We start from the raw sequence: 26,678 nt of genomic DNA, 5'->3' as shown, positions 1-26,678 counted from the left end.
TGGAGCACCTCACCTGTGAAGGCAAGCTGAGAGAGCTGGGTTAGTTCACTCAGAAGATGAGGGAGCTCCGAGGAGATCATACAGCAGCCTTCCAGTACTACTGGGAAGGGCCTACATGACAACTTTTTACAGGGGCATGTAGAGACAGGACAAGGGGTAATGGCTTTAAACTGAAAGAGGGTAGGTTTAGTTCTGATATTATGAAGAAATTCTTATTGTAAGAGTGGTGTAGCACTGGCACAGGTTACCCAGAGAAGCTGTGGATGCACCAGCTGTGGAAGTGTTCAAGGCCAGACTAGATGGGGTTTTGAGCAACCTAATCTAGTGGAAGGTGTCCCTGCATGAGTAATTCTCAGAACCACCAAAAAATAGGTGTATTAAATGCAGTCAGCTTTCAGGACAGTTCTGAAAACCTTACAGGCCCTGGCAAATTGTCTTCTCTCACAGGTTCCTTATCATAGCTCCTCTTATTAATGAAGAGCCTCTTCATTAATAGTACCTTATTATTAGTTACAGCAAAAGCTGTAGCATGTGTGCTGCATTTGAGGTACACATCCATTACCCCTACAGAAAAGAAAACCTTAAAAGGATAGAGGGAGTTGTTCCTCTCTAGGCCAGACTGTTCATCCGTTAACCACAGTATTTATTTCAGCATCAACTACTCACTGGTTGCTGCCTTCATAGAAGGCTACGTTTCAAAAAACCTAACAGGCACAATAAATAGATCTAACTAGTGCATCGCTTTCCCTACACATGGAACAGCAAACCAGCATTTGGGTATTATGTCTGATTCTCATCTTCCATGCTCTTTTCTTCCATCAGTTGTCTCTGGCTGCCTCCCAGTTATTGTCCCAGAAGTTACAAAACTCACGTTAAAATGGCATATGTGTCCCGTTTTTTTTTTTTTTTTTTTTTTTTTTTTTTTTTTTTTTTTTTTTTTTTTTTTTTGGTAGCGGGTTGTTTAAGATCCAAGAAGTGTGAATTACTTATCAATGCCCTCAAATAAATGGTGTGATTCTTCGGGCTCTCCTGTGCACGGCTAAGACCTGGACTCGAAATGTGTCTCTTCCACCTCAGAATATTCTGTGGTTCTGTGAATTGTAGGACTTGGCGAGCGTACACACACCTCTCCGTACATCAGTCAAAGGCTGCTCACTCGCAGCCCTCGACCGCACCTTTTTGGTGGTACAGAAACCTCTCGGGCGCGCTTTCCCCGAACGTGGCGGCGCTGCTGTATCGCAACCAAGCGACGGCCGCCCGCCTGCTGCAAAAGGCGCTGCAGTAAAGCGCCGCGGCGCCGCCATCTCTCTGACGGAGCGCGGAGCACCGGCTGCCAATGCCGCTGGATGCCGAGCCGCAGCCTGCGCTGCGCCGCTCACCGCACACAGCCCCTTCCGAGCGACTCCTGTCCTGTGCATGGATGCGCACCCCGCCCCACAGGTAACCAGGCAACGGCCGGGAGGACCCTGCGCTCTCGCTTCCCTTCGGGGAACGAGACGATACAAGGCGACAGCTTTTAGCCGCGGCGGTGCGGGGGGAGCCGGGGGCCGCGGCGGGCGGAACATGGGTCACCCAGGCATGGGGCAGGGACACAGCCCGGCGGGGGCGGACGGCCGCCAGCAGCCATCTTGCCTGCGGACTGGTACCCAAAACCAAGATGGCGCTGAGGCGTTGAGCGCGGGGCTGGCGCTTCCCCGCCCAGAGCGGAAGTGACGATTCGGTGGCAGCAGCCCCCCCCGCGCCCCCCCTCTGCCCCCCCCGGTGGATTTTGCTTTTCCCCGCGGGCTGCACGTCTCTTCCTCCGGCGAGACGGAAAATGGCCGCCCGGCTGCCATAAGGGAGCGGGGCCGCCGGGAGTTCCGTCCGCCAGGTGAGAGAAAGGCGGAGGTAAAGGGGCTGCGTGGAGGCTTGGCGGGGCGGTGGCCCCTGGTTGGGGGGAAGATGGCGGGGGGAGCCTGAGGGGGAGCAGCCCGGCCCCACCCCGCCCCCTCGAGCGCGCGGTGCTCGCGCGCCGCGCCGTCCCGCCTTCCCCCCGCCGCGTGACCTCGGCGCTCCGCAGCCATTATCCCGATTATCCCGCGCCAGCCGACGGGAACGGGACGGGAGCGGGTGGTCGTCGTCACCGCCCTGACGCGGGCCACCGCTTCCTGCGGGAGCCGGACTGAGCCGGTGCCGTTCCTCCCTGCGCCCCGGGAAGCGAAGGTAGAAAGGGAAGGAGCGGTGGGAGGCGGCAGTGGAGCTGCCTTGGAGCTGTTCGCGGCTCTTAGAAGCCTGGCGGGATGGAGCTGTAGGGGTGTGTGAGGAATGGGCGTTCGGCTGGCCGGCCCTGTTGGGCTGCCTCCCCGGGTGCGCGGCCTTTAGCTTTGGGCCTCCCTGAGGGAGTCAGGAAGGCCCGAAGGGATGTGACTGTGCAACGCTGCTTACGGGAATGTTGAATTTCCCCGTTATCCTTGTGGGTGTGACACTGACGAGGGAAAAGGTGCTGGGGAGAAAGGATGCTTCCCGGTATTGGATCAGCCTTTAGAGCCGTTGGAGGAACTTCCCTTCGGGCATAGCTGTGGTTCAGGCGCTTATGCCTGAAGTGCCCCACGCCTCCCTGCGCCTTTCCTGCCCCGATTGCTGATGCCCTCAAAACCCCGTCGGGAACCGCAGTGTGTTTTATACTCCTTGCTGAAAGGGACTATTGTGTTCCCGGTCTTGATTATACTGTACTACACAACCTTTGCAGGATGATGCCCGTTATTTCCCCTTTGCTTTGTAAACCCCCTGCTTCTCGCCTTTAGTTCTATGAAAGTCAGACTCTTGTTTTGTGTGTCATGTTGATCCTTTACGAAGTCAGTACAACCCATCACTTGTTTATCTCGGAGATCAAAGCTTTGTCCTCAAAGGAGCAGTTAAATTTTACTACAGAAAGACGTGAGGACATGCAAAACAAAGGTGCTCTTGACTTTGCGAGTAGTCACTGCTTAAGCAATGTAAATGTATAAAAAATATCACTTAGAATAGTTGTTCTTGGTGTGGGAGGGATTGGTTAAACAGCGTGGAGTTGCAGGAAAATGCTGTCTAGCGGCTTTTCTCCTCCCTCGTCCTCCTCTCCGATAATCATGTTGTTTTGGACAAAAGTGGGGAGAATGAAGACGGGGTAAAGGCTCTGTTACTGAGGTGTGCTCCAGGCATGCATCTTGTGGCAAGGAGAGTAAGAATTGCATCCTCCCACTCGTCGCTTTTGATGTTGAGCGACAGGCTGTGCTGAGTGACCAGAGGAGGTTCGGTGTGTTACATGTATCGGTGCTTGGAGCTGGAGTGCCTCTATCCTGAGCAAGGCTTTAGCGGGCCAGCCTGTGTGGAGCAACTTCTCAGGTGTGGGCCGTGGCTGACAGAATCCTGGGGGCAGGAGGTAGGAGCACGTACCATGAAGAAGGGCCTGTTTGCATTGAGAATGCAGAAAACTTGAAGTGGTTGTAGGAATCTAGAAAAAATCAGCAGGGAGCTGTTTGGAGCTAGGGTGCAGATATTTGGATGGATTATATTCAGGCTGATTGTCAAGGAGAGATAGTGCTGTAAGGGTTTGTGGAATGCCAAAGAACATTTGGGGTTTGTTTACAGGTAGTGGAGGTAGGTGACGAAAGCTACTGAGGAAAGTGCTCTGTTTGTCTGTGTGAGAGTTTCTCCCAAAGGTATTCCGAAAAAGCACGTTTCTTTCTTGTTCATTGTTCTGGCACTGGCCTCGTGCAGCTTTGTGCTAAATGGGATCTGGGAGGTGATGTGCCTGAAAAGGCAGCTTTTGTCCAGAGTAGTTTTCTTATGGATCGCTGCTGTAGCCCACCAAGCACCTCTGGGGGTGTCAGTCTTGGAACAAATGAGGGCGGGAAGATTGCCTTTTCTGCAGCAGCAATTGTAGTTTGTAGCAGAGACTGGGGAAACCACGGTATAAGGGCATATGAAAACACGGTGTGTAAAACACACGCACAAAAATAACAAAGACTGAACAAAACACTATGTGTCCAAAAGCATCCTAATTCCTTTTTGTGTATGCACATATTTCTCAGGCACTTTGGTTTCTCTGTTTTTTTAGTTAGAGGAGAAACATGGTTTTATTTGCCAATAGTATTACATAAAAGATAGCTAACAATCATATGACGGTTTTGCAGAGGTGATTTTGCTGTTACTAGGATGGTGGTTTCTGGATTAATTTACAAATATTTCATCTTATTTTCTGTATAGTAGTGAATTGGAGGGGGGAAGGCCTTTGTATGTTATACTGTTTCCATTATATTTCCAGCATATGAAGTGGGGGGAATAATGCTTGCCACTTTTTATTTGTACATAACAAGTTAATTTGGGCAAATTTGCCATGGAATTTTAGTTTTTTGTAGGAATCCAAGTCACCAATGATCCAAGTAGGATGGGTTTAAGTGCTATGAAATGCATTCTATTCTTATGTGTGATGTGCCACTGCTACAGTGGACATTAAATAAAAGGGAGGGGGGAGGTAGAGAGTGGAGAAGAAAGCACAGCAGATATGCATGCACTGAATAGATGACTTACAGTGCTGTCTCATTAAGACTAACTTTCTTTATTTCAGTGGATGTATTATGAGAAACTATTACAAATTCTGTGGAATTTTGTGAAGACTGTCCTATCTATCCCCTTTTGTGTTGTCATGGTTGTATAATCATCGTGTCTTTTGAAGCCTGAATCTCCGAATGAAAACACATTTTGGCAATAGCTTGTGAATTGCTTGAATAAGATTTTGATTTAAATCTTCCTGGCAGTTCTCAAGCAATTTTTAAGCAAGAGAAATACAGACTACTAAATAGCTATAAATGAAGGGTAGCGAAAATAGTGGATCTAGGAGGAAGCAGTGTTTTGCTAGTGTAAGTGGGTATAACTGTCCTAAAATGTCTTAAACTTACCTGTGATGTATAACTTTTAAAACAGCTTAAGAGATGTGTTGTATCTACACTCTGTGTACTCTGGGAAAACTCCAGCATCAGCGGTGGTCTCCTAAAAATACTGTATAAAAGGAATTTTCCGTGTCCTTTTAATCTTTTTATTGAACAATGCTGACGGTGTCACTTACTTCCTTCTTACTGTGTTGCTTGTGGTGGCAAAGCCCAGTTCTGTTGTGTATCTTGTTTTTGCTTGATGGCCACACTTGCTGGCCAAGGTTGAAGATACCCAACTAACGGACAGATGGTGGACTAGCCAATTTTTGAAGAACGTCATGGTTTTTGTATTAAGTCTTGGTTGTTTGGGTGTGTTTGGTTTTGGTTATTTTGACTTTATATGTGTGTTTATTTTGGTGGATTTTTTGTTTGTTTGTGGGGTTTTTTTGGTGTTTTGTTTTTTATTTTTAAAGCTGCTTGCAAGTATTACTAAAAAGCTGAAATACCACCAAGTTTGTTGCTTCTGAAGGCTATGCCAGTCTGGTTTCAGGGAAGCTTTAAATTTGTGGTTCTGCCAAAAGAAGCAGTTCTGCCCAGCTGCTATTTCAATTTCCCTGTGTTGGCCCAAGTGTTTGTGGGCTGTGTAATGAACCATATAAAAAAAAAAAAAAAAGTTGTATTGAAAATGATCCAGTATGTGGGTGCGGAAATACTTAGACTGGCATAGGAGAGATCATCAGGAATGTGAGGAAACGCCAGAGAGGAGAGATGGGACTGTTTCTTTAAACTAGCAGAGCCACCTTATTCTGTGGACCTGCAGCAGCTTCCTTTGTAAAATCCAGATTTTTTAACATGGTAGTGAAGTGGTTGAGAGCCAGGCGTCTCCTTTCAATTATTTAGGGTGGAAAGCGAAGGAAAAAGAAGCTTGAGTGGAAAAGGAGCGTGTGGATTAGAGCTCTGGTGTTTCAGGCGCAGACCATGTTCCTAGCACTCTTAACAATGCTGGTGTGATGACACCTGGTGTCACATTGCCGATGCACACCTTTGGCCGAGTGTGGGTCTCTTCTGAGAGAGCAACAAATGGTGCTTAGGAGCTCGTTTTCCCTGCCCTTTACTGTGCCCTTACTATACCTGGTGTAGCCACTCCAGCCTGGCCGTGAGCAGAAGAGGCTGTGGGTGCTTTCGTTTGTTGCAGTGAATGAACCAGGATGTTGTAGCTATGGTGCTCTGAGGAAATGATACTTTTTCTGTGAAGGTGTGCAGCATCTAGGAGCTGACTGTTACAGACAGGTGTTTTCCTGCATACTCCTGGTACTACCACAGTTCTTTTCTAAATGAGCTTTAATAAAGGTTAATAAAATTTTAGATTCTTACATATTATGAGAATATTTACAACGACCAAAAAAACCTCAGCTATGTAGTCTTTTCACTTCTGTTCCTGAGTGTTGTTTGGATAAAGTGAATCTTGCATGTCAAGCTTTTCTACCTATTACAATTAAATGGAAACAAAAAGTGCAAATGTTAAATGTTTATTCAGCAGTTAAGGTTTTTTATTCAAAGTTTGTTTTTATTTATTTTTTTAATTCTATCCATACTCTTCTTAAAAGACTTAAGTGGGAAAAGACAGCAGATACATTTTAGCTGCCAGGGTTGGATGTGGTATAGCTAATGTGTTGTTGAAAAACAGAAGGGTGGCTACTTTTCACCTTTCCCAGATGCTAGAAAATATTTCTAAGACTGCAGAACTGACTACCAGAGTTTGAGTTGTGGTAATTTACGAACTTGTCTTCTACTTAGAGGTTTTAAAATTTGGGTAACTGTCTTGTTCTGTATCCCCAGGATCTAAAGACTTGTCTAAATTAGGATTTGGGATTTCAGCTAACACCAGTTTAAGTCAGAAATATAGATTATTTAAGTATTAATTTAAAATCTCAGCCTGAACTTGAAGTTTGTATTGCTTTTTCTGTACTAGACTTCTGAATGCCTTCGTTACCGTTTACTGGCTAATACCATCTCGCCTTTTGTCTAGACAAAATCTGAAATGGTCCGATACACTACTGTGCTCCTTCGGAGACTCATGCTTGCTGATGATGAGAAGTAAAAACTTAATCTTAATAAGGCATATATTTTGTAGAAATTGGAAATATCTTGGTCACTACTAGTGAATGGTAAGTGGACTTTTGAAAGCAGTGTTTATGAACACAAATGCTACATTTCTTCTTTTAGATGAAGAAAACACCTATGGTCAAGTGTGGAAGCGTCCTTTAGGAGCAGTCAATGTCTTATGCCTTTGGATTTAATTAATTAATTGTTGAACTGCAGATTTTCTGGAGTTCCAGCCTGTCTGTAGTGAACTGGGATAAAATTCCTGTTTTGTTGCTTGAGTGGAATTGAAAAGTGTGCTTAGTGTTGAGTCAGACTACAAATGTACATAGTCTTAAGGCTTGGAGGTACTTAGAAACTGAGGCCAGTGAAAAATTCATACATTTGAGACTGGTTTTGTTATTACTGTTATGCTTCCTTTCTGCATAACTGTAAAAAGAGCGAGTTCTTGAAGATGTTGGCTCTTTAGGTGAAATCATATATGTATGCATTTTAAACAGGGAGTTATACTAGAGTCATGTTTGTGTAAGTATTGCAAGAGAAACCTAAAGATGAAACTTTCACCGTTGGCCTGAGTTCTCATCCCCATTTTTTTTCCCTATTAAGATAACTAGTGAAGTGCAGAGCTGTGTGCTAGAGCTCAAACTGGTCTGTTTGCCACTGTCCTTTTTGACTCCCTCTTTCTGGCTGCATGCTGTTATTTGCTCCATAATCCATCTCAGTTTGGCCTTTCATTAAGCCACTTGGATAACCTAGTTAAATGCAAGTGGTTTCTAGGTATCAGGAGCTAGTCGCTGGAGGATCTGAAGGCTGTCAGGGCTGCTATGAAGGTGAGGATAATCTGTTACACAGCCCTGTTACCAGGGCTGAGGAAGGAGTGGTCCCGTATGGAAAGGGAGTAGGATTTGCCACTTGGCAGTGGCAGGCTCTTGAGCTGCTCCAGTCTTAGTGTGCAGCATCACTGAGTCCAAGAGTAAATTTGCTATTTCTTATGTGTTGTCTTTTCATGAGAAACAGACTAATGTTTTAACCGGTTTAAGCAAAAAGGTGCTGCCTTTTAGCAAATGTTCATGTCTTTGATAGTCTCACTTTTTGTTCTATAGGGATCAGTATTGCTGAAAGCACAGCATTTTGAAATCATTTCTTCATTGACACCAACTAACAGTTTGAGGTAAGTTTAGCTTAAGTCCTTTTTGAACGTTCTGATGGAACTCAGCTATTGAAAATTAAATCTTCTTTTGCTTTCTTAAATTTTATGCTTGCAGTAAGAAGCTACAATATATAAAACTGTCTTGTAAGGATCAGCTGTACTTGTCATACATAGAATGCAAATAATTTAAAGCTGAGATTGAGTTATATTATAAGCATTGTGCATCTGATATTTGTTTTGATAATTATTTGTAACAGAAAAAAAACCCACCAGGTTTTGTTTACTGTCACTCTTGGAAAATTGGCATATCTTAAACAGTTTTAAAGGTCTAGATTTACGTTGCCTGTGAGTATTGATCCTAAGAGATTACAAGCTGTTTTCTGTAAATTTAATTGAATACAATGAATTGGAAAATATCTTCAGAGTATAGGTTCTGCAAATTTACTTTTTTAGTGGAAGGAGCCAATAAAAAAAGAACATTCAACGTGCTCTTCTTCGCCAAGGTAAATAGTTTTTTCTGAGTTACATGGAAGGCTGGTTTAAGTTCAGTTTTTGCTGAGGTAGTTTCAGATGAGGTTACATCTCTAAGGCCATGCAAACTCTTGTGGGGAAAGTCATGTGGGGCAGGAGGAACCAATTGATAGGAGAAAAGTTGGTCTGCTTTTCTCTTTTGGGTTCTCTTAGATGTGTCTGAAGTCTCTGTAGTTTTGTTAGCTTTAATTTAAAGGCTTTAAAGCCTGTTTGCAATACAAAAGGTAAATGTTTGGTTTTTACCATTTCTGTTTTAATTATTATTAAACAATGATAATTGAGCATTCAAAGGCCTGAAAATGTGTAGTTACTTGTTCATAGCTTGTATGCAGGTTGTCTAATGTGACACTTTTTTTTTTTTTTTTTCCAAAGCTGGGCAATTTCAAAAGAAAATGATAATGGGTCAAAGTTTTTATTAATTAAATTGGGGATTTTTAGCCACTGATCCGAAAAGAAAAGGAAAAGGTGTGTATTTTTTTATGGTTGGCACTAATTCTAAATATCTCTTATGACTATACCTAAGAAGAAATGACAGTTTATTATGAATTACTTTCTTTTAGTTCTCATTGATTTATAATCAGTTGTAGTTTTCATAGCTTAATTTGTGCTGATGTTGAATCTTGTTGCAAGCCATATTGTTTAACTAATTGTTAAAATCTTTAAGTTGGCCGTGCATTTACACATGTAGGTTAAAAAGCAAAGTTAATCTAAAGAGATGCAGGATAAGCATCTTGAGCAGTGGAAATTTGGATCAGAGTGATGAGCTTTAGTACATGTGGTTAAGAGAAATTATGCCTGTGGGTCAAATTAGCAAATGCTGGAATAAATAACGTTAGGGCTTTTTCTTTGCTCATGTAAAAGGTGCATTGTAGAGGACTGTGAACTCTTCCTGGAGAAGGAAGAGTGCATTGGAAATGCAAGGGAATTACAAACTACACAATAGCTAAAATTTTGTTACAATATGTTAAGATGTCCAGAGTTATATTATTCTTGCCTTAATTTGCCGAAATGTTTTGCTTTCTGCTGCCTCCGCTCTCCTACAGGATCTATATGCAGTTGAATGTGGAAAAAAACTTTTACTGTTACACTGCGTGTTTTTAGAGAAAGTGTGTGCACTGCAGCAATGTTAAATTCTTTAAAATGTGGTTAAGCTTTTGATTTACTAGTAAATGTACTTACATTGTCTCCAAAGCTTTTTTATTTAGTAAATGCTGTACTACTTTCTAATAGTGTTATTTTAGTAGATGCAAATTCTGTTGTTCATTTATATTGTTTACATGGATGCTAAAATGGTTGCTTCCATTTTTTCCCTTCTCTCATTGTTTTTCCATTTGGGAAGGAGTAGATCTACTGGCAGAAATGGGTCGATCTAATTCTAGATCACATTCGTCAAGATCGAAGTCCAGATCTCAATCCAGCTCTAGGTCAAGATCCAGATCACATTCAAGAAAAAAGAGATACAGGTAAGTTGATGTCTTACTGTGTGAAAAGGGCATTTGGCGTATTAGTTTTTGTCTGGAAAATGTTTTTCACTTGTATGATGCTGTGGCAGAAGTGAGCTTAGGAGCTTAGGATCCTGTTTCACTTTAGGCAGTAGGTCAACTATGCTTTGAGTGTAATTTCTGTTTAATTTTTTTTCCCTTTTCCTGTGCCTCAAGATAACTTCAGAATGATAATGGTTCTTCATGATTTCTGGCCTGTTTGATTATTCCCTTCCCCTTTACATTATGTTTTCTTCCTCCAGTCTCTTCTCCTGTAATTTGTAATTTTTCATTAAGCTTTTTGTATCTGAAGTAACTTAAGGCTTCAGTAGATAAGCTTAGCTGTATCTCATTTTCTCTGTTGCCTCCAGTGTTTTCCTCATCTTACTTGTTAGTGGACATTACCATCTCCCATAAAAGAATTGGGTCAAGTGAATGTTTACTGCCTCAGCTGCTGCCATCCACAGGCTGGCATATTAAACTGGGAGTCATGTCACTCCCTGTTCCAGGCTCTGAACTGTGGTGGCTGAGAAACTCAATGCCATGTTCCAGAGTGGTGGTGATCTCTAATAAAATGGCTGAGGAGGCCACTGAGGCTGGTAGTGTCTTAATCATGTGATGCCAAGTTTCACAGTCCTTAGCAGTATGGGTGTATTTATTATAATTAGTATGTTACAGAAATAATAGAGCCTGTAGAAGTTACTTTAAGACCAGGAGTCTGCATCCTTTACCATTCTTACTGCATTTTGCAAAATCTAGCATTTTGAGTCAAGGCACTACTGTTTGTTTTTTTTAACTTTTTTTTTTTTTTACTCCCCTCCCCCCCCCCCCCCCCCCCCCTAGATTTTCTGGTTGTTAAATGTTTGCTTTTTAATTTTAGTTCTAGGTCTCGGTCAAGGACGTATTCCCGATCTCGGAGCAGAGATCGTGTTTATTCTAGAGATTATCGCAGAGATTACAGAAACAATAGAGGAATGAGACGTCCCTATGGTTACAGAGGAAGAGGTAGAGGATATTATCAAGGAGGAGGTGGTAGATACCATCGTGGAGGTTATAGGCCTGTGTGGAACCGAAGACACTCCAGAAGCCCTAGGCGTGGCCGCTCACGTTCCAGAAGTCCAAAACGAAGGTCTGTGTCTTCCCAGAGGTCCCGGAGCAGGTCTCGTCGATCTTACAGATCCTCTAGGTCCCCGAGATCTTCTTCATCTCGTTCTTCATCCCCCTACAGCAAATCACCTGTCTCTTCCAAAAGACGCGCATCTCTGGAAAAGCAGGCAAAGAAAACTGAAGGGGCTCCTTTGCAAGACAGTCCCTTGAAAAATAAATCACAAGATGAACAGAAAGATGCGTTTGAACATGACCCATCTGAATCTCTTGACGATTTTAACAAATCAGCAGCAGCTTCTGGCGACATTTGGCCTGGCCTTTCAGCGTATGATAACAGTCCAAGGTCACCCCATAGTCCTTCTATTGCCACCCCACCTAGTCAGAGTTCATCTTGCTCCGATGCCCCTCTGCTTAGCACAGCCCACTCAGCAAAGGACACACCTCAGCATTCCCATTCCATTCAGCATAGTCCTGAGAGATCTGGCTCTGGTTCTCTTGGAAATGGTTCTAGCCGCTATAGTCCTTCTCAGAATAGCCCATTGCATCATATCCCATCGAGGAGAAGCCCTGCAAAGACAATCCCATCACAGAGTGCCCCCCGTGAGGAGGCTCGAGTGCGGTCGTTTTATCCTGAGGGTGGTGAACAAGAAACTGCAAAAGGTGGAAAGTTTATGAAAAGGTAAGAACCAAGTTATAAGCCTACTGTTGCCTCTTAAAAATGTTAAGAGTTTTGTCAAGATTATCACCACTGCCTTGGAAAATGCATTATGGAATGATAGTAATACTAGTCCGGTTGGAATTGAGCTTGAAAGATATATATATGCCTTTTCCTGCTAGGATGCTTCAAGGCCTTGCATGTTGGCTAGTACAGATAGGGACATGTATCTTTGAGGAAGAATTGGTTTGTGCTTTTCCTCTATGGTTTATTTTCTTATACTCAATTTTTTCCTATTAAGAAAAGTCTTAATTTGAATAATGCATCAAACTTGCTGGCTTGATAGTGAACTCTGTTCAGGTATTTCAAAATTTTAATGCTTCGTGTAGTTTGAAATGTAAATATTCTCGAAGTCTAGAAATGTTGATGTTTTGCAATAATTTCTTTATGTTGACATAAACAGCATCAATTGCTAATTGTGTGGTGCAGTATGAAAACTTTGATGTCTTGAATTGCTTTACTTATCAAAGAGGGTAGGTTTTGGTATTCTAGGAATATAATGCTGTCAGTGTGAATAAGTTCAGTGTATATATTCCAATGAATGTAAAATTCTTCAATTTTTTCTTAAAAAGTTTGACATAGTAATTTTTGAAAGTTATAAGTCTTACTGGCATTAGACCGTTCCTTTCTAATGTGACTGGTGTTTCAGAGGATTGCTTACAAAATGAGTTCAAGTTGTGACTATGCTATATTATAGGCTTGATTGTAGGCTTTTAAAGTAATTTGTCTAGTCATTGATTTATTATGTAAAAAAAATACTGCTTAGGAGATCAAAAATACAACTTCTCTTGGATTAGATGTGTTGGAATACGTATTAGAACCTGTGTGAGCATAGCATACAGATAAGGCAGTGGCTGAAATAATTGATTGGTGTGTTTCTGTGTTTAGGAGAGCTGCCTTCTAAAGGTTCCTTGCTTGAACACAATATAGTGAATGCACTCAGCCTGTGCCAGATTGTGGAATTATCTAGTAATGTGCAGGATCTTGAAAAGAATTTACTTTTTTTATGCTGCTACTTCAACTCTTTCAGTAAAAGAAGTGCAAAAATGAATTGCGGTCTGAATTTTCAAACCATGTGAATTTGATGGAAAAAATTACTACTGTAAGAGAATGTGAAACTGGGTGTCCTGATTAAGAAAACAAGGAAGTAAATTTCTAGGCATTCTATAGAAAGGCATTATATTCTTCAGATGCCTCCATTAGGGCATAAATGACAGTGGATACAGTGTTAATGGTGTGCCAGGCATTGCATGCTAAAGTTAATTACTTGGAGGAATGTATTTTAATCTTCTTCTTGGTGTGGAATTGACACGAAAGAGGAATGCGAGTGAACTGGAATGAATGCAATCCAGAGTTACCAGTCTCTTCTTTGCTATCCACAGGTACACAGATGAAGAGTCTAGAGTATACCTGCTTGATAGGGGTAATACCAGGGAGAAGGAGGCCCAAAAGGAGAGAGGATCAGAAAAAGGGAGGACAGAGGGAGAAAGGGAATGGGAGGAACAGGAAACTTTAGATTTTTTCGTTGATAAAGAGACTGGGAAGGAAAAGTTTAATGACTCTGAAGGGGAGGACACAGAGGAGACAGAGGATTACAGACAGTTCAGAAAATCTGTCCTGGCAGATCAGGGTAAAAATTTTCCTACTGCATCTCACCGGAATGCTGAGGAGGAAGGAACCAAATACAAATCTAAAATATCAATCAAGGGCAGTAGAGAGAGCGATGGATTTAGAGATGAGAAAAGTTATAAGCTTAAAGAGACTGGCTATGTAGTGGAAAGGCCTAGTGCAACAAAAGATAAGCACAAGGAAGAAGACAAGAGTTCTGAGAGACTAATGATGAAGAAAGAAACTCAGTCACCTGAGCAGGTAAAGTCTGAAAAGCTCAAAGAACTCTTTGATTACAGTCCTCCTCTACACAAGAATCTGGATGCGAGAGAAAAATCCACCTTCAGAGAGGAGAGCCCACTTAGGATCAAAATGATAGCCAGTGACTCCCATCGTCCTGAAGTTAAACTCAAAATGGCACCAGTACCTCTTGATGATTCCAATAGGTAAATTATTCCACTTAACACTGTGGTTCTCCACCTGCCTGCAGTGTTGTTCATATTTATTTAAACTTGTGGTTTCTTTTTTGTGTATCTCTTTTGTTGTGATGCATTTTAGACCTGCTTCCTTGACTAAAGACAGGCTGCTTGCCAGCACACTTGTCCATTCCGTCAAGAAGGAGCAAGAATTCCGATCCATCTTTGACCACATTAAGTTGCCACAGGCCAGCAAAAGCACATCAGAGTCATTTATTCAGCACATTGTGTCCTTGGTTCACCACGTCAAAGGTATGCATTTAGTTTATTGTACTGGATACGTGTCTGACAAGTTCATTTAAACCCATTTGCTGTTTCTAGTACAGGGAGATTTTGGGCCTCTTCTAAAGTTGTGATTTAACCAGACTTTCTTCCTGTTGAGGTATGCATGAAAATAATCAGAAAAAAAATAGCCACAGAAACTAGGACAAAAAACCTACAAGCAGTGTAGAGTATAATAGCAGGTATTCTATGTTTCTGGGTAAATTTTGAGCCTAGGTAGCATAGAAAGTTTGAATTTCTGCAGGGTAGTTTAAACGTATTACACTGGTCAGTTTTTCTAATTTAATTTTAATGAGTCTTAAAATACAATTTTATATTAAATGTTGCGGTGTGGGTTGACAGATGTTTTTGGACTGTAAATACAATGGCATTCCTTTTGGAGCACTCCAGAGGTAATTTCCAGCTTCTTATTAGCAGGTTGTTTTTTTTTTTCTCAGTAAGATGTAAGAAAAATTGTATTTTAATTGGTAGTAAACTTCATTATGATAATGTTTTATTCCTATATGACAATATTTTTAGGAATTTCACTTATGGAAACTTGGCAGTGGCTAAATAAACCCCCAGTAAATGAGCTATATGCTGTTTATTTTCTGATATAACAGTAGTGGCTATTTTCTGTAAACACCAAGAGATCCCTCAACAAACCAAGCACAACCCAAGTTCTGCCCCAGAAACCACTGAAATCCAAACCTGGACCATCAAATTAGATATATTTCACTGTGGTCATATATCCTCTGAAGTTTTTTGGTGGGAAAATAGATAATTCCTGAAATCCCCTGGGAATGTCTAGAGTGTTCTTTAAATGCTTTTTTATATCGATTTTGCTTTATTTCACTGGACTGTTGTCTTGCTATTGTGTTAAATGTAACTGAGATAATACAAAGGTGGTGAAATTAATTTTGCCGTATCATCACAGTAGAGGGAAAAGTGGAAATGCTTAATTAGGTACCAGTTTCAATGACTGTGCCTGTAAGCATTGTTTTTAAGATCCATTGGAGTCTAAAATTGCTGAGATATGTGTGCTAGAAATATGTGCTGAAGTTTAGTTAAAAATCTAATTTTGTTGACATAATTCAGATTACTAAGGCCAAATTATTTCTTTCGTATTGAATTACTTACAAGGTAATAGTCAACAACAATGGATATTGATCATGTATTAGTTTAAAAAAGTCATTGGGATACCTGTTTAGTGTATAATGATTTGTTGGAAACGTATCTATTTATTGATATATAAAGAAATGTAAGACTCAATCCAGTGAGAGCTTCTGTAAAGTTTTGCTTATATGGTAAATATGGTAAATATGTAGCTGTAGGTGAAAATAATACTTGTGGAACTCTCACGTGTTGATCAAAGAATAGACTTTTTCTGTAAATTTTTATGTGTTGAATATCTGATAAATTTAACAGCCTGTCTGGTCAAGTTACTAGGATATGTACTGTTGTGGTTATTTTTGAAAGCAGAACATCTCTTTTAAGTTTCAGATTTACTGTGGTCTGTAAGCAGAATTTTTGTAACTTTTTTGACAAACTGAAGTTATGTTCATTATTGGTGTGATGCGACCAGTCTGAACAGCTCTTTATTAATGTAGAGCTGAAAATGCCCAGTGATGTTTTCTTTTTCATTGTAACTAGGTCCTGGAATGTGTTTTGAAATGGCAAAATCCATGTTACAAAAGTAAAATAGCTGTTGAAAGATACAGATGCCAAACAGGCAAAGTTGAACCTTCTGTCTTCCTGGCAAAAATGGCATAAAAACAGAATTACTAGCTCAAATTCCTGTGTTTGATGGAATTATGATTGAGGCACTACCCTTGTAGTGGCCGTTTCAAGTTTTAATGGTTGGTTATGAGACAAATGCTGGATGCCGGGCGGTAAGTTGATACAGATGTATGTTGACCTGTTAAGCAGATAGCTTGCTTCATATGTAACATTTCATAGCTCATGACTTTATGTATTTCTAGATTACATTTAAACACATTTGTTGAGCTGGTTTAAAAACTGAGTTTTGCTGTGGCTAATTTAACTGTCTCAGAAGCAAGGAAAAAATTTGTCAGAGAAGTTGTCAAGTTTGCCAAGATGCCAGATGTTTAAATGAATTTATTTATGCATAGGTGTGTTAATTGTATTGTTTATCATCACCCAATCAAGAAATTGTATTCCTTTAAGAAAAGACTTGTCATTCATATAGTTATTGAAGTGTACATTACTTCAATGTTTTCACTAATTCTTATTTTAAGTTAAGATGAATGGTAAAGTGTACTTGCTGCAAGTATTCATGACTGAAAAGTAATCTCACTTTCTCTTGTCGGCAAAGCATAAAATAATAGTTTAAGAAATTGCTCTTTATCATTAGAGGAAAATGTCACTGAAAATGAGCAAGTGCAGTCAGTAAATGATGCTTGAATTAGATATGATACAGTCATGGCATAGTAGACTTGCAGTGATGCTGTGCGCTGCTATTTTGTTTGGGTTACAGAGTGTGTAAAAATAGGGAAAATGCCACATTGGCTTGCCCTAATAAATTTATTGAAAGCACTGTGGGTTTTGCCAGCTACTTACCTTTCTGTCAGGAGTAAAATACGTGTCAGTTGAATTAAACTAATGAAACAGTGTCTTTTTTCTATTGTAACCAACAGAGCAATACTTCAAGTCGGCTGGAATGACGCTAAATGAGAGGTTCACTGCGTATCAAAAAGCAACTGAGGAGCACTGCACCCGACAAAAGAGCCCAGAAATACATAGGTATATATTAACTGCATATGCAGATGCTTTCTTTTTTTGTGTGTTTCAAATAATGTCTTCTGATATTTCTTCTGAGAACCCAAAATACTTTTTCTAATCTGGATGAGGTAATTTGTATAATTACAGAATACAAAAAAAAAAACCAAACAAACCCAAAAAACAAAACCCTTCTGTAAAAGAGAACTCATCTGATTCAGGTCTGGCTTCATCTGTGGTTTTGTGACAGATGTCTTCTCTACCTCTGTATCTCATTTGGGATATATTTACTTTTCTCACATGCAGTGCTCAAATATTGAGGGGCATATGTCTTGAAGATGAAAAGAAGCCCTGTACATGCATCTTTCTTCTTCAGTGTGAAATGTTCCATCTCATACTACTTTAGTTTTTGTGTGTGTTAATTTACAGCAGTTTTTTGAAAAATCTGAGAATCTAAAAGGTAAGAAGGTAGGCATGCAGATGTAGTGTCTGATCATGTGCTCTAGTTTTATGATGCAGTGTACTATATTTGTGTTGCATGTGAGGATACAGTATCTAACTTCACAATTCTTCTTGTTAAGAATTTTTGACTTTACAGCCCACTATCATAGTGCTGATGGTTTCTTGGAGGGGGTGGACTTTCAACTGGCTACATATAGTGGTCCTTTTGGAATAAATCATTAAACGATTAAACGTTTTTTTTCTGTCTTCCAAGCTATACTTAAAATGTGAAACATCAGTCTGCCTGTTTTCTGTATTTTTGTTTTTAGCATATTTCACACAGAACAGAACTATGATTTTTCATTTTTAGTTTGCTTCTGTGTTCTGATGGGGAGGTTTAATAATGCAAAAAGTTTATTCTGCTGCAAAAAATGCCTTGTTTGTCAGTTTTCTGTTGAAATGAAATGTCTGAGGCTGTTAGCAGTGCTGTACATGTATGGCAAGACACCGCTTTTATTTTACATTTAGGAGGATTGACATCTCTCCAAGTACGCTGAGGAAGCATACTCGTTTAACAGGTGAAGAGAGAGTCTTTAAGGAAGAAAGTCAAAAAGTAGGTTCTAAATAAATGTTCTATCTGTGCTTCTAAACTTAGTAAACTTAGTCTCATTTTAAATCTCAATCTCTGTTTTTCTGTGTATTGTACCTAGAGTACTTGCAGTTAGAATTTTTTATCCTTTGAGTAAAACATGTTACCAAGAAGCTGGTTTATGTAGCATGATTTTGTTATATTAATAACATAGTATATAAGGATAAGTCTTCTGCCCTGCTTCCTTTCTTCTTGCATGTTTCTTGACCACTAAGCTGCCCAAGGACAAAGAATAGGCTTGAGGCAGAGGGAAGTACCAGGATGGTCAGTGAGTAGTGTGGTTGAACTGTAAAGGTGCTTGTGCTCTGTTTAAAAACAATTCACCAGAAGAAATGAATACTTAATTTTATCCCTTCAAACCATGTATTGTAGTTTGTATCATCGAAAACTAGACACCAATTAGCTTGATGAGAATGCTCGTTTGAAATTGAAATTCTTAGCTGTTCTTTTTTTTAGATGTAGCCATTGCATATAAAGGGTAAAGTCAATTTGTGTGCTGAAGTTTGTTGAAAAATAGGTAAATTCTATCTTTTTTTATTTTAATTGATGCACAGCTTGGCTTTTCATGAGATTCTCTTCATGTTTTATTTCAATATTTTGTTGCAAAATATGTATTTGTTTACAGGGAGATAAAAAATTAAGGTGTGATTCTGCTGATCTTCGGCATGACATTGACCGACGTAGAAAAGAACGAAGTAAAGAGCGAGGAGACTCAAAGGGTTCCAGGGAATCCAGTGGGTCAAGAAAGCAGGAGAAAACTCCAAAAGATTACAAGGATTACAAATCTTATAAAGATGACAGGTAAATATTTGAAGTCCTTATAGAGGATTTTAGCTTCTAATTAACCTTTTATAATTGTAAGCTTAATTGCTTTCAATTTTCAATGAATAATGGAACATTTAATTTTAAACAATTAAAATTATTTGTTTTACAGCAAATATGTATTATCTGTCTTTTACACGGCTTATGGTGGATGAGGACAAAAACTTTGGAATAGCAAGCTAACACTGAAAAAAAAAATGACAAATTAATCTGTCCTATTATCCAGGCTACATCAGGAGGTTGGACTTCAATGCAGTACATTTCTATAAACAGTTTGTGTAAGAACTTTGGTTCGTTATGCTTGATTCCGCACTTTTTCCACTCATAACACCCAGAGTATGAGAATTTTACTGATACTTAGGTTTTAACATGGGTGAGAAGGGGAATTTTTAAATTTTTGTCTAAAGCCAGTGGGCTGTTTTAAGAAAAAATGTTAGCATATCTCAGTGGATACTGTGTAGAAGTGGTAAGAGTTACTTCAGGTATGACCTTTCTCTGAATAGAATGCTAAAATCTTGTAAATTGGGTCAAGTTAATACCATTATGGGGTTACTAAATGTTTTGCTGTAGGAATTTTTTCCCTGCTTTGTACTGTATATAAAGTGAATTTTACTTACAATTCCTGTTTCCCATTTAATTTGACTTTGGTATCCACATTGTCTTCCACTGGCTAATTTCCCTACAGCCAAGTATGTAGGGAAGCCCATACCTCTCAACAGTGTGCAAACTGAACTGTGCCAAGTTACTGTAAAACTTTACTTTGAGGGTTTTTTCCCTTTAACCTCTGTTTTTCTGCCTCAGAAGAAAGGCAGATCTTAAAAGTAACAGCATCTCTTCATGGTATCAAAATCTAGAAAACTTGTATTTTACAGTTTGCAGACTGCTGCTTTCCAACTCACCAGCAATAATATGCATTTATCGCACTTAAATGTGTCAGAGGAGGCTGGAAAGTGGAAATATACTTTGCCTTAATATCTCAAATATGTAATGTGTGACTTTATAACCAGAAGGGGGTTAGTTTTTCATAAAATATAGAGACCCATTTTAGTATAGCATGTTACAGACTATCTAGTATGTTTAAAATAGCACATAGTATATTTTTTTATTTTTCAGTAAACAAAAAAGAGACCAAGACCGTGCTCGGTCCTCCCCATCTTCCTCCCCATCTTCTTCCTCATCCAGTTCTCGAGAAGAAAAGGATTGCAAGAAAGAAAGAGATGAAGAGTTCAAAACCCACCATGAACAGAAAGAATACTCTGGCTTTGCAGGAGTCAACAGGCCAAGAGGCACCTTCGTAAGTTTTTATCCTATTCTTCCCCCAAATTATGAACACTTCACTAGTAGTAATAGCATAACAAAGAAAACGAGGGAGTGTTGTAGTGATTCATGTTAAGCCAGACTTTAGGTAGCCTTTATGTGATGTACCGAACCTGAAATACTGAGTCTCTTTTTTTTTTTTTTTACCCAGCAATCCCCAGTAGCAGTTAAGTGATATGTAAATATGCATTAGCATGACATTAGAGATCCTAGCATAAGGATCTGGGGAACAGGATTTCTTGATTATTCCTTGCTCTTCTGTAATATTGTTTCCTAACAGGATCTGAAAATTCAGTATTCTGTGAACTTTAAATCTTGAGTTCTGATACCTCTTAGCTCCCTACAGCTTCTGTTTTTCCCTCTCGTGTTGGGTTTTGTTTTGCCCTCCTTTGTATGTAATGCCTGCAACTTTTTTAATAGAGAATGGCACATAATTAAAAATATGTCAGCCTTGAAACAGAAGTATTGAGGAGATGGTATACATGTTATTCTTGTGTTTCTTTGGCTTCGACTAGCCACTGAACATGAAAGCTCATTGATCTTCCTCTGGAATGTATTTAAGCATTGTGATTTGGAAAGTGGCATACTGACCACTGTAGTCTTCAGAAAAATCTCAAATTTTCAGATTCCATGTTAACGTAATTATTGATGTATAACTGGGAAATGTAGAAGCATTTGGAATCACTAAAGGACGCCTTGAAAAAGATAAGGAGCACTTAAAAACGCCATACAACCCAAAACAAACAAAAAAACCCCCACCAAAACAGCTCACAAATTAGACACCACACACCCACCCCTCAACAACATGGCAAAATAGACCTCCAAACCACGGCTAAACACACAAAAAAGTTCAAGTTCCTTGTAGATTGGGAAAAACTGTTTTGCATAATAAGTAAGAGTAATTTAAAACGTCAATAATAATTCCTTAATGTAGCCTGTAGTTAAGACCAAGTAATGCTAAAATGCATTGCTTAGTATAAATGTTTAGTCATGCAAAAAATATTTTGAACTATACATAAGGGTGTCTGAAATCCATGTGGCATGTGCCAACACTTGATGCTTGAATCTTCCATCTAAAAAACTGTAGCTACCTGGAGGAAGATTCCAAGTTGTAAATTTCTAGCATGAAAAGTGCATCATTTCCTCCTTTCTTCTTACTTTGTTATATAGTTACGCTGTGGAACTATGTGGCATAAGTATATAAATCCGTGGATGGTGTAGGCATCAAATATGACTATCAACACAATTTCTAGCTATACAAAATAGTGGCATAAACAAAAATGAGCTTAAAACTCCCGTCTCCTCTCAAGGAGATTTAGTGGGAGAAAACTTGTAATTCGTTGAAGCCTTCCTGCTTTATAAAACCAGATTGTATGTATTGTGAAAGAGGTGCTACTTTACATGCAATTGAGGTAGATGTGAACTGCAAAGTTAATAGATCTCTACTAATTTAATTGCTAGTGACTGCCAATTCAGTCTATGCAGTGATAACAGGTTAATGTTTCCTAACAGCATACAGGGTCACACACAGGCTTTTGGAGCAAAGTGTCGGAGCAAATGAATCTGAATAGGCCAACTGCTGACTCAGATCTCCTCTTTAGGGGTATATCTTGGATGGTATCAAAAATACAGACCAGGTAGTGTAGGAATGTGTTTCTATACACAGACTAATAGTGGCTGCATTCCAGCGAATACTGTTTTGCTTTTGGAGTAAATAAAATGCTTCGTTTTTGAATCCTTCTCCTAACAGGAAGCCTTGGAGAATATAACATCTCCCCTATCCAGCAAGCTAATGTTAAATCAGCAATATTTTTTCATTAACTTTGGCTGGTACATGATTCTGTTGGATTCTAGGCTTCCCATACATAAGCATCATGAATAATTTTGAAACGTGGACATAGAAAAAAGGATAAGTAGAATTTTTCAATGGCAATGCCATTAGTATCCATATCTGAAAAAATTCTGTGTAGCAGCTCTGTTTAAAGTGAGTTCTAAATAGAAAATATATTCTTGTCTTTTTTGTGGTGGTCTTTCTAATAAGCGAGCCCAAAAAGATAACACCATAGTAGATTTAATGTCTTGTAGTTCTTTAGATGATTTACATGATTTGGTGGGGAAAGCATTAATAAAATGCTAAGGAAAACTGTAGGTGTTTTTCCTAAAGGGAATCTGATCGCAGGACTGAATACCAGGAAATGCTGATAATTTTTTTTATTTTTCCTCTTTTTAAAGCCTGTCATAATTCTGTGTGCCCCCTGACCTTCCCCCCAGGTTACTGTTTGTTGTGCCCTAATTTTGTGAAGCTGTTGGAAATAAAAAAAGCATGTCTTATTTCCTCCCTTGTTCAGTTAGTCTTTTGCTTTCCAAGTGACTCTCCAAATTTTTTGTTTGGTTTTTTTTTTTCCTCCAGAGTATTGGATAGGTCTTATGAGCCTTCTGTAGATTGTTTTACAGTCTGTTTGACTTCAGAGTAATTTTAAATCTGTCCAGCATAAATTCTGCTTTAGAAGTTTGGAGCTTTGTGGAACTAAGTATGCATAATACTTATCTTCTGAGTTCGTTAATTATATACATTTTTGATCTGTGTTTATGAAACATGCTTATTTTTAACAAATACATTAGCTTTCAGTCATGTTTTTGTAATATTACTCTGAAGATGCACTTCGGTGTTTTAAGTAGGTTGTGGAAATTGTATTCTATAGTAACTGTAGCTTTTAGCAGTCTTATCTTCCCAAACTAACCTTTCTTCTCCCCTTGGATGAAGGATGTAAACTCATTTAATGTTTTTTACAAGCTAAGTATTTACATGCTGGGATAACCGTATACATTACTACTTAGTGTATTTTGAGTGGAGGGTGGTTTTTGGTGTGAGACTTTCTAGCCTAGCATTTTAAAACTCCAGTAATTAATTGTAAAGAATATTTAAAGCACTCTTTCTTCACTTTAAGCATTGCTACTCTCTGCACAGTACATACTATTGACTTTTTTCTGAGTAAGGAATTTACTCATTTGGAATGTAATTTGGCCTAAGGTACATTCTTGAATCTCAGTTAAAATTGCTTGAGTAACACACAGTGGATATACTCCTTTGAAAACTGCACTGTTGTTAGTATGTATTTCAGAATCACTGTTTCATAAATTATTCAGTTGGCTCCATAAATACCTTTTTTTTCCCCCTGACAGTTTTGTCCCTGTTTCAGTCTAGTTTTCCTCCTGGTTTTTTGTCTGTGAGCAGCTTCGGAAGCTTCTTGTGACCTTTTGTTTCAACACACTGGTTTACTAGCAGTCAAATTTCTGTTCAGTGATTGTGGGAGAACTTATGCCAAGAGCTCAAATGTATTTCAGTTAAGTTTAATAGAATTATTATTTCAAAATGAATGCTTGAATATATTACTTAAGGTAGTATGTGAATTTGAAAATGGTTTTCCGCTTGCAGATACTGTAATTAAGCACAGAAAGTATTTTCAGTAATAGAGAACTTGAACTCTACTTTGTGGTGTTATGTAAATGGATTAAATGACATCTTGGTTAATCAGTTTCGAATTAGGGGCAGAGGAAGAGCCAGAGGAGTCTTTGCTGGAACAAATACTGGTCCCAGCAACTCAAATACTACTTTTCAGAAGAGACCGAAGGAAGAGGAATGGGATCCTGAATATACCCCAAAAAGCAAGAAATACTTCTTGGTGGGTGTGGAGAACTCGATGTCTTATGCATGCTTTTGTTTTTTCAAACTTTCTACAAGTGTAGAAGTAGCATGCATGTATGGACAGGCACTAGGGTAACTGAGAGAGTATCAGGTGGCTGTAGTGGTTGGTTCTGCTTATCTTTCATCTTTCTTCAGCAGGCTGGCAGTAACTGACACCTAACATGGAATTTATCTCCAGAAATTTTATCAGGGAGTGGGGAAGAAGGCAGGTTCAGGCAAAATTTATTAAAATCCAACTTTAAACCAAAAACGTCTGTGCAGCGTTTTCCTGGATTTACGTCTGTATGACATGTGAGATTTTTCTTAGATTGGTCTGGAAGTCTACAGAAGTGAAAGATCAGGAAAAGCTGACAGTACTTGTGGATATACATAGGCAGACTCTGTTACAAGCAGTTTTATGCTCTGAGTAGTGTGATAGTCATAAGAAAATCACCACAGTTTTGATGCCTTTTTCCCATCTGGATTATGAAAGGAGGACCATTGATGTAACCACTCTAAGTAGTGCAGTACACTGACTGTGTGGCCTCTGCTCCAGTTATTTCCATAACAGTGTAAACAGAAGGATATTGTTTCATCATTGAAAAATTATCAGTAATGAAGATGAGACCTTCTCATCTAGCTATTATAGCTTGTCACAAATATGTTAACAGGTAGCTAAGAAATAATGCAGTCACAATTCAGGTATTTCTTTAAGGAGTTCTGTCTTCCTAGAGATACCTAAACTTTTCTGATCTGTAAACAGAGATGTGATAATCTATTAATGATAGTAGAACAATCAATTGTAGCTTTTAAACTTGAATTTCTAAAAATACTTTAAATTAAATAAGCCACCCTTCAACTACTTGTGTAATTAAACTGCATTATATGGGTGTGATACGTGTTTAATAGTTCAGACTTCTTTCCAAATCACAAGTTAAAAAAGCTATGTTGAAGCAAGTGAACCTCACCATTCTAAAGATAAACTTTTTTTATATTAAATAACGGTTTGTAGATTTCATGCAGTGCATGAAATGATTGTGAAAACATTCCGAATCTATGTAAGGCTTTATTTGGTAGCAAGACAGCAAACTTAAGGCTTATTAACCAGAGAAACTCAATGATTGTTTGGTAATGTTAGCTTTAAACAATTTGAACTTAATTTGCCCTACATTGTGCAGGTGGGGCAGTTTTTTTGAAAACTGCCTTCAGTTACTGATACTTATGTATAAAGAACTCCCTCTGTGCTAAAGTAACCTAGCACTTTCCTAGAGCTTCTTCTAAAGTAACAATTTTTCCCCCTCAAAACTAGTAATTCTTAATTCTGAGTGTAAGTTACAGTCAAGTGATTTTTTACTAACACATTTGATAGACCCACAGTGAATAAGAGTTCTTCATACAATTCTGTTGTGGTTTTAGTTACACCATTATGCTTTTTAAGAATAAATACTGAATCTGAAGAGAACTTTTTAACAGTTACTTTGTTTTATACGTTTGCTATAGCAGAGTATTAACAATATAGGGTACATTTAAGAGGTATCTAACCTTACTCTTTTTCTGGTGTTATTGCAGCACGATGACAGAGACGATGGTGTGGATTATTGGGCCAAAAGAGGAAGAGGTCGTGGTACTTTCCAGCGTGGCAGAGGGCGTTTTAACTTCAAAAAGTCAGGTAGCAGTCCGAAGTGGACACATGACAAATATCAAGGGGATGGGATTGTGGAAGATGAGGAAGAAACAATTGAGAATAATGAAGAAAAGGACAGACGCAAAGAGGAAAAGGTAAATTGTTCAGTGAATTGCAGATTAGACAGTTCATCTTGCACTGTGCCAAGTAATTGGATGCAAGGTTTTGGAGTTTGATTATTAGCACATTACAACAAGACTGTTTTCTTTCTTTCCACAGGAGTAACCCAGAAGAAAGTTGTAGCTGAAAGAGCAGCTCTTGCACCACCCACACAACATTTTTAATATGTTTTTTTGTTGTCAAATGAATGTAAGCATTTTACTTAAATTTTACTGTTGGAAAGTAGTTTAGAGAGATTGTTTTCGTTTTAAGCCTTTAGAAAAAAATCATGATATAGTAAACTATGTTAATGATCGTACAGGTAGAAAGTAAAATATTTGTAACAACTTTTAAGAAATTTTACTGTTTGTTATATGCAGTGTAATTCTGCTTTGTCCAAATACATGGTCAAGTACAACTCTAAAAGTTTTGATTCTCCCCTATGTCTGTGTTTTATTCTGAAGTAAACTTACAGCTCTGCACACCTGAAATCTTGGAGCAGCATTTTTTATAAACTGATCACTACTTCTGCATTGCCTTTTTATAAAAATTGTATTTAAGGGTAGTTATCCAGTCACAGTATAAGTACAGATAGTTGTGCAAAATGCTGATTGTATGTTAATTCACGAGAATCACATTTACGTAGTGATAAACGTGGGTTCTTACTCCACCCTGCAGGGGTGTAGCAAGAATCTCACTTCAGCAGTGAAATCGTCACTCTTCATTAGTAGCCTAAGAAACACATACACATATACGCACTGCAGTGAGTTTCAAGTGTATTCTTTCTTAGCTTAGTCATCAGCAGAACACTTAAGTTAAATTGTTGGAAGTATTAATCTAACTTCTTTTTTAGCAGTTTCTTTTTACAGTTTATTAGAATTGCCTCTTTAATTCTCTATGTGGGCTTACCTCTCTGGGTAT

General features: G+C 39.0%; 1 protein-coding gene across 44 annotated transcripts; it reads left to right on the top strand.

Moving 5' to 3' along the window:
- The first annotated feature begins 1,278 nt into the window (after positions 1-1,278).
- BCLAF1 (BCL2 associated transcription factor 1) lies at positions 1,279-26,248 on the top strand. Of its 44 annotated transcripts, XR_015802399.1 has the most exons (16): positions 1,741-1,870; positions 6,919-7,057; positions 8,096-8,163; positions 9,046-9,138; positions 10,013-10,136; positions 11,035-11,940; positions 13,359-14,030; positions 14,143-14,312; positions 16,979-17,084; positions 18,030-18,114; positions 18,776-18,951; positions 19,085-19,250; positions 20,086-20,266; positions 23,826-23,972; positions 25,544-25,753; positions 25,878-26,248. XR_015802399.1 is itself a non-coding variant. In XM_088161622.1 (15 exons), the coding sequence occupies exons 5-15, from the start codon at positions 10,033-10,035 to the stop codon at positions 25,881-25,883; spliced, it is 2,238 nt and encodes a 745-aa protein (XP_088017748.1). In that variant the 5' UTR covers positions 1,281-1,440; positions 6,919-7,057; positions 8,096-8,163; positions 9,046-9,138; positions 10,013-10,032; the 3' UTR covers positions 25,884-26,248. The 44 variants fall into 44 exon arrangements, 42 of the variants coding, with proteins under 42 accessions (XP_088017754.1, XP_088017748.1, XP_014734557.1 ...); XM_088161622.1 differs by lacking the exons at positions 1,741-1,870; positions 19,085-19,250 and adding an exon at positions 1,281-1,440 and having other exon boundaries at positions 13,884-14,030; XM_088161607.1 differs by lacking the exons at positions 1,741-1,870; positions 19,085-19,250 and adding an exon at positions 1,288-1,440.
- Positions 26,249-26,678: the final 430 nt, after the last annotated feature.

The sequence above is a fragment of the Sturnus vulgaris genome, chromosome 3 (genome assembly GCF_052056855.1).
Source record: "Sturnus vulgaris isolate bStuVul1 chromosome 3, bStuVul1.hap1, whole genome shotgun sequence".
Classification (NCBI taxonomy): Eukaryota; Metazoa; Chordata; class Aves; order Passeriformes; family Sturnidae; genus Sturnus; species Sturnus vulgaris.
The sequence above is the reverse complement of the archived record's forward strand: the minus strand, read 5'-3'. Positions and strand labels throughout refer to the sequence as shown.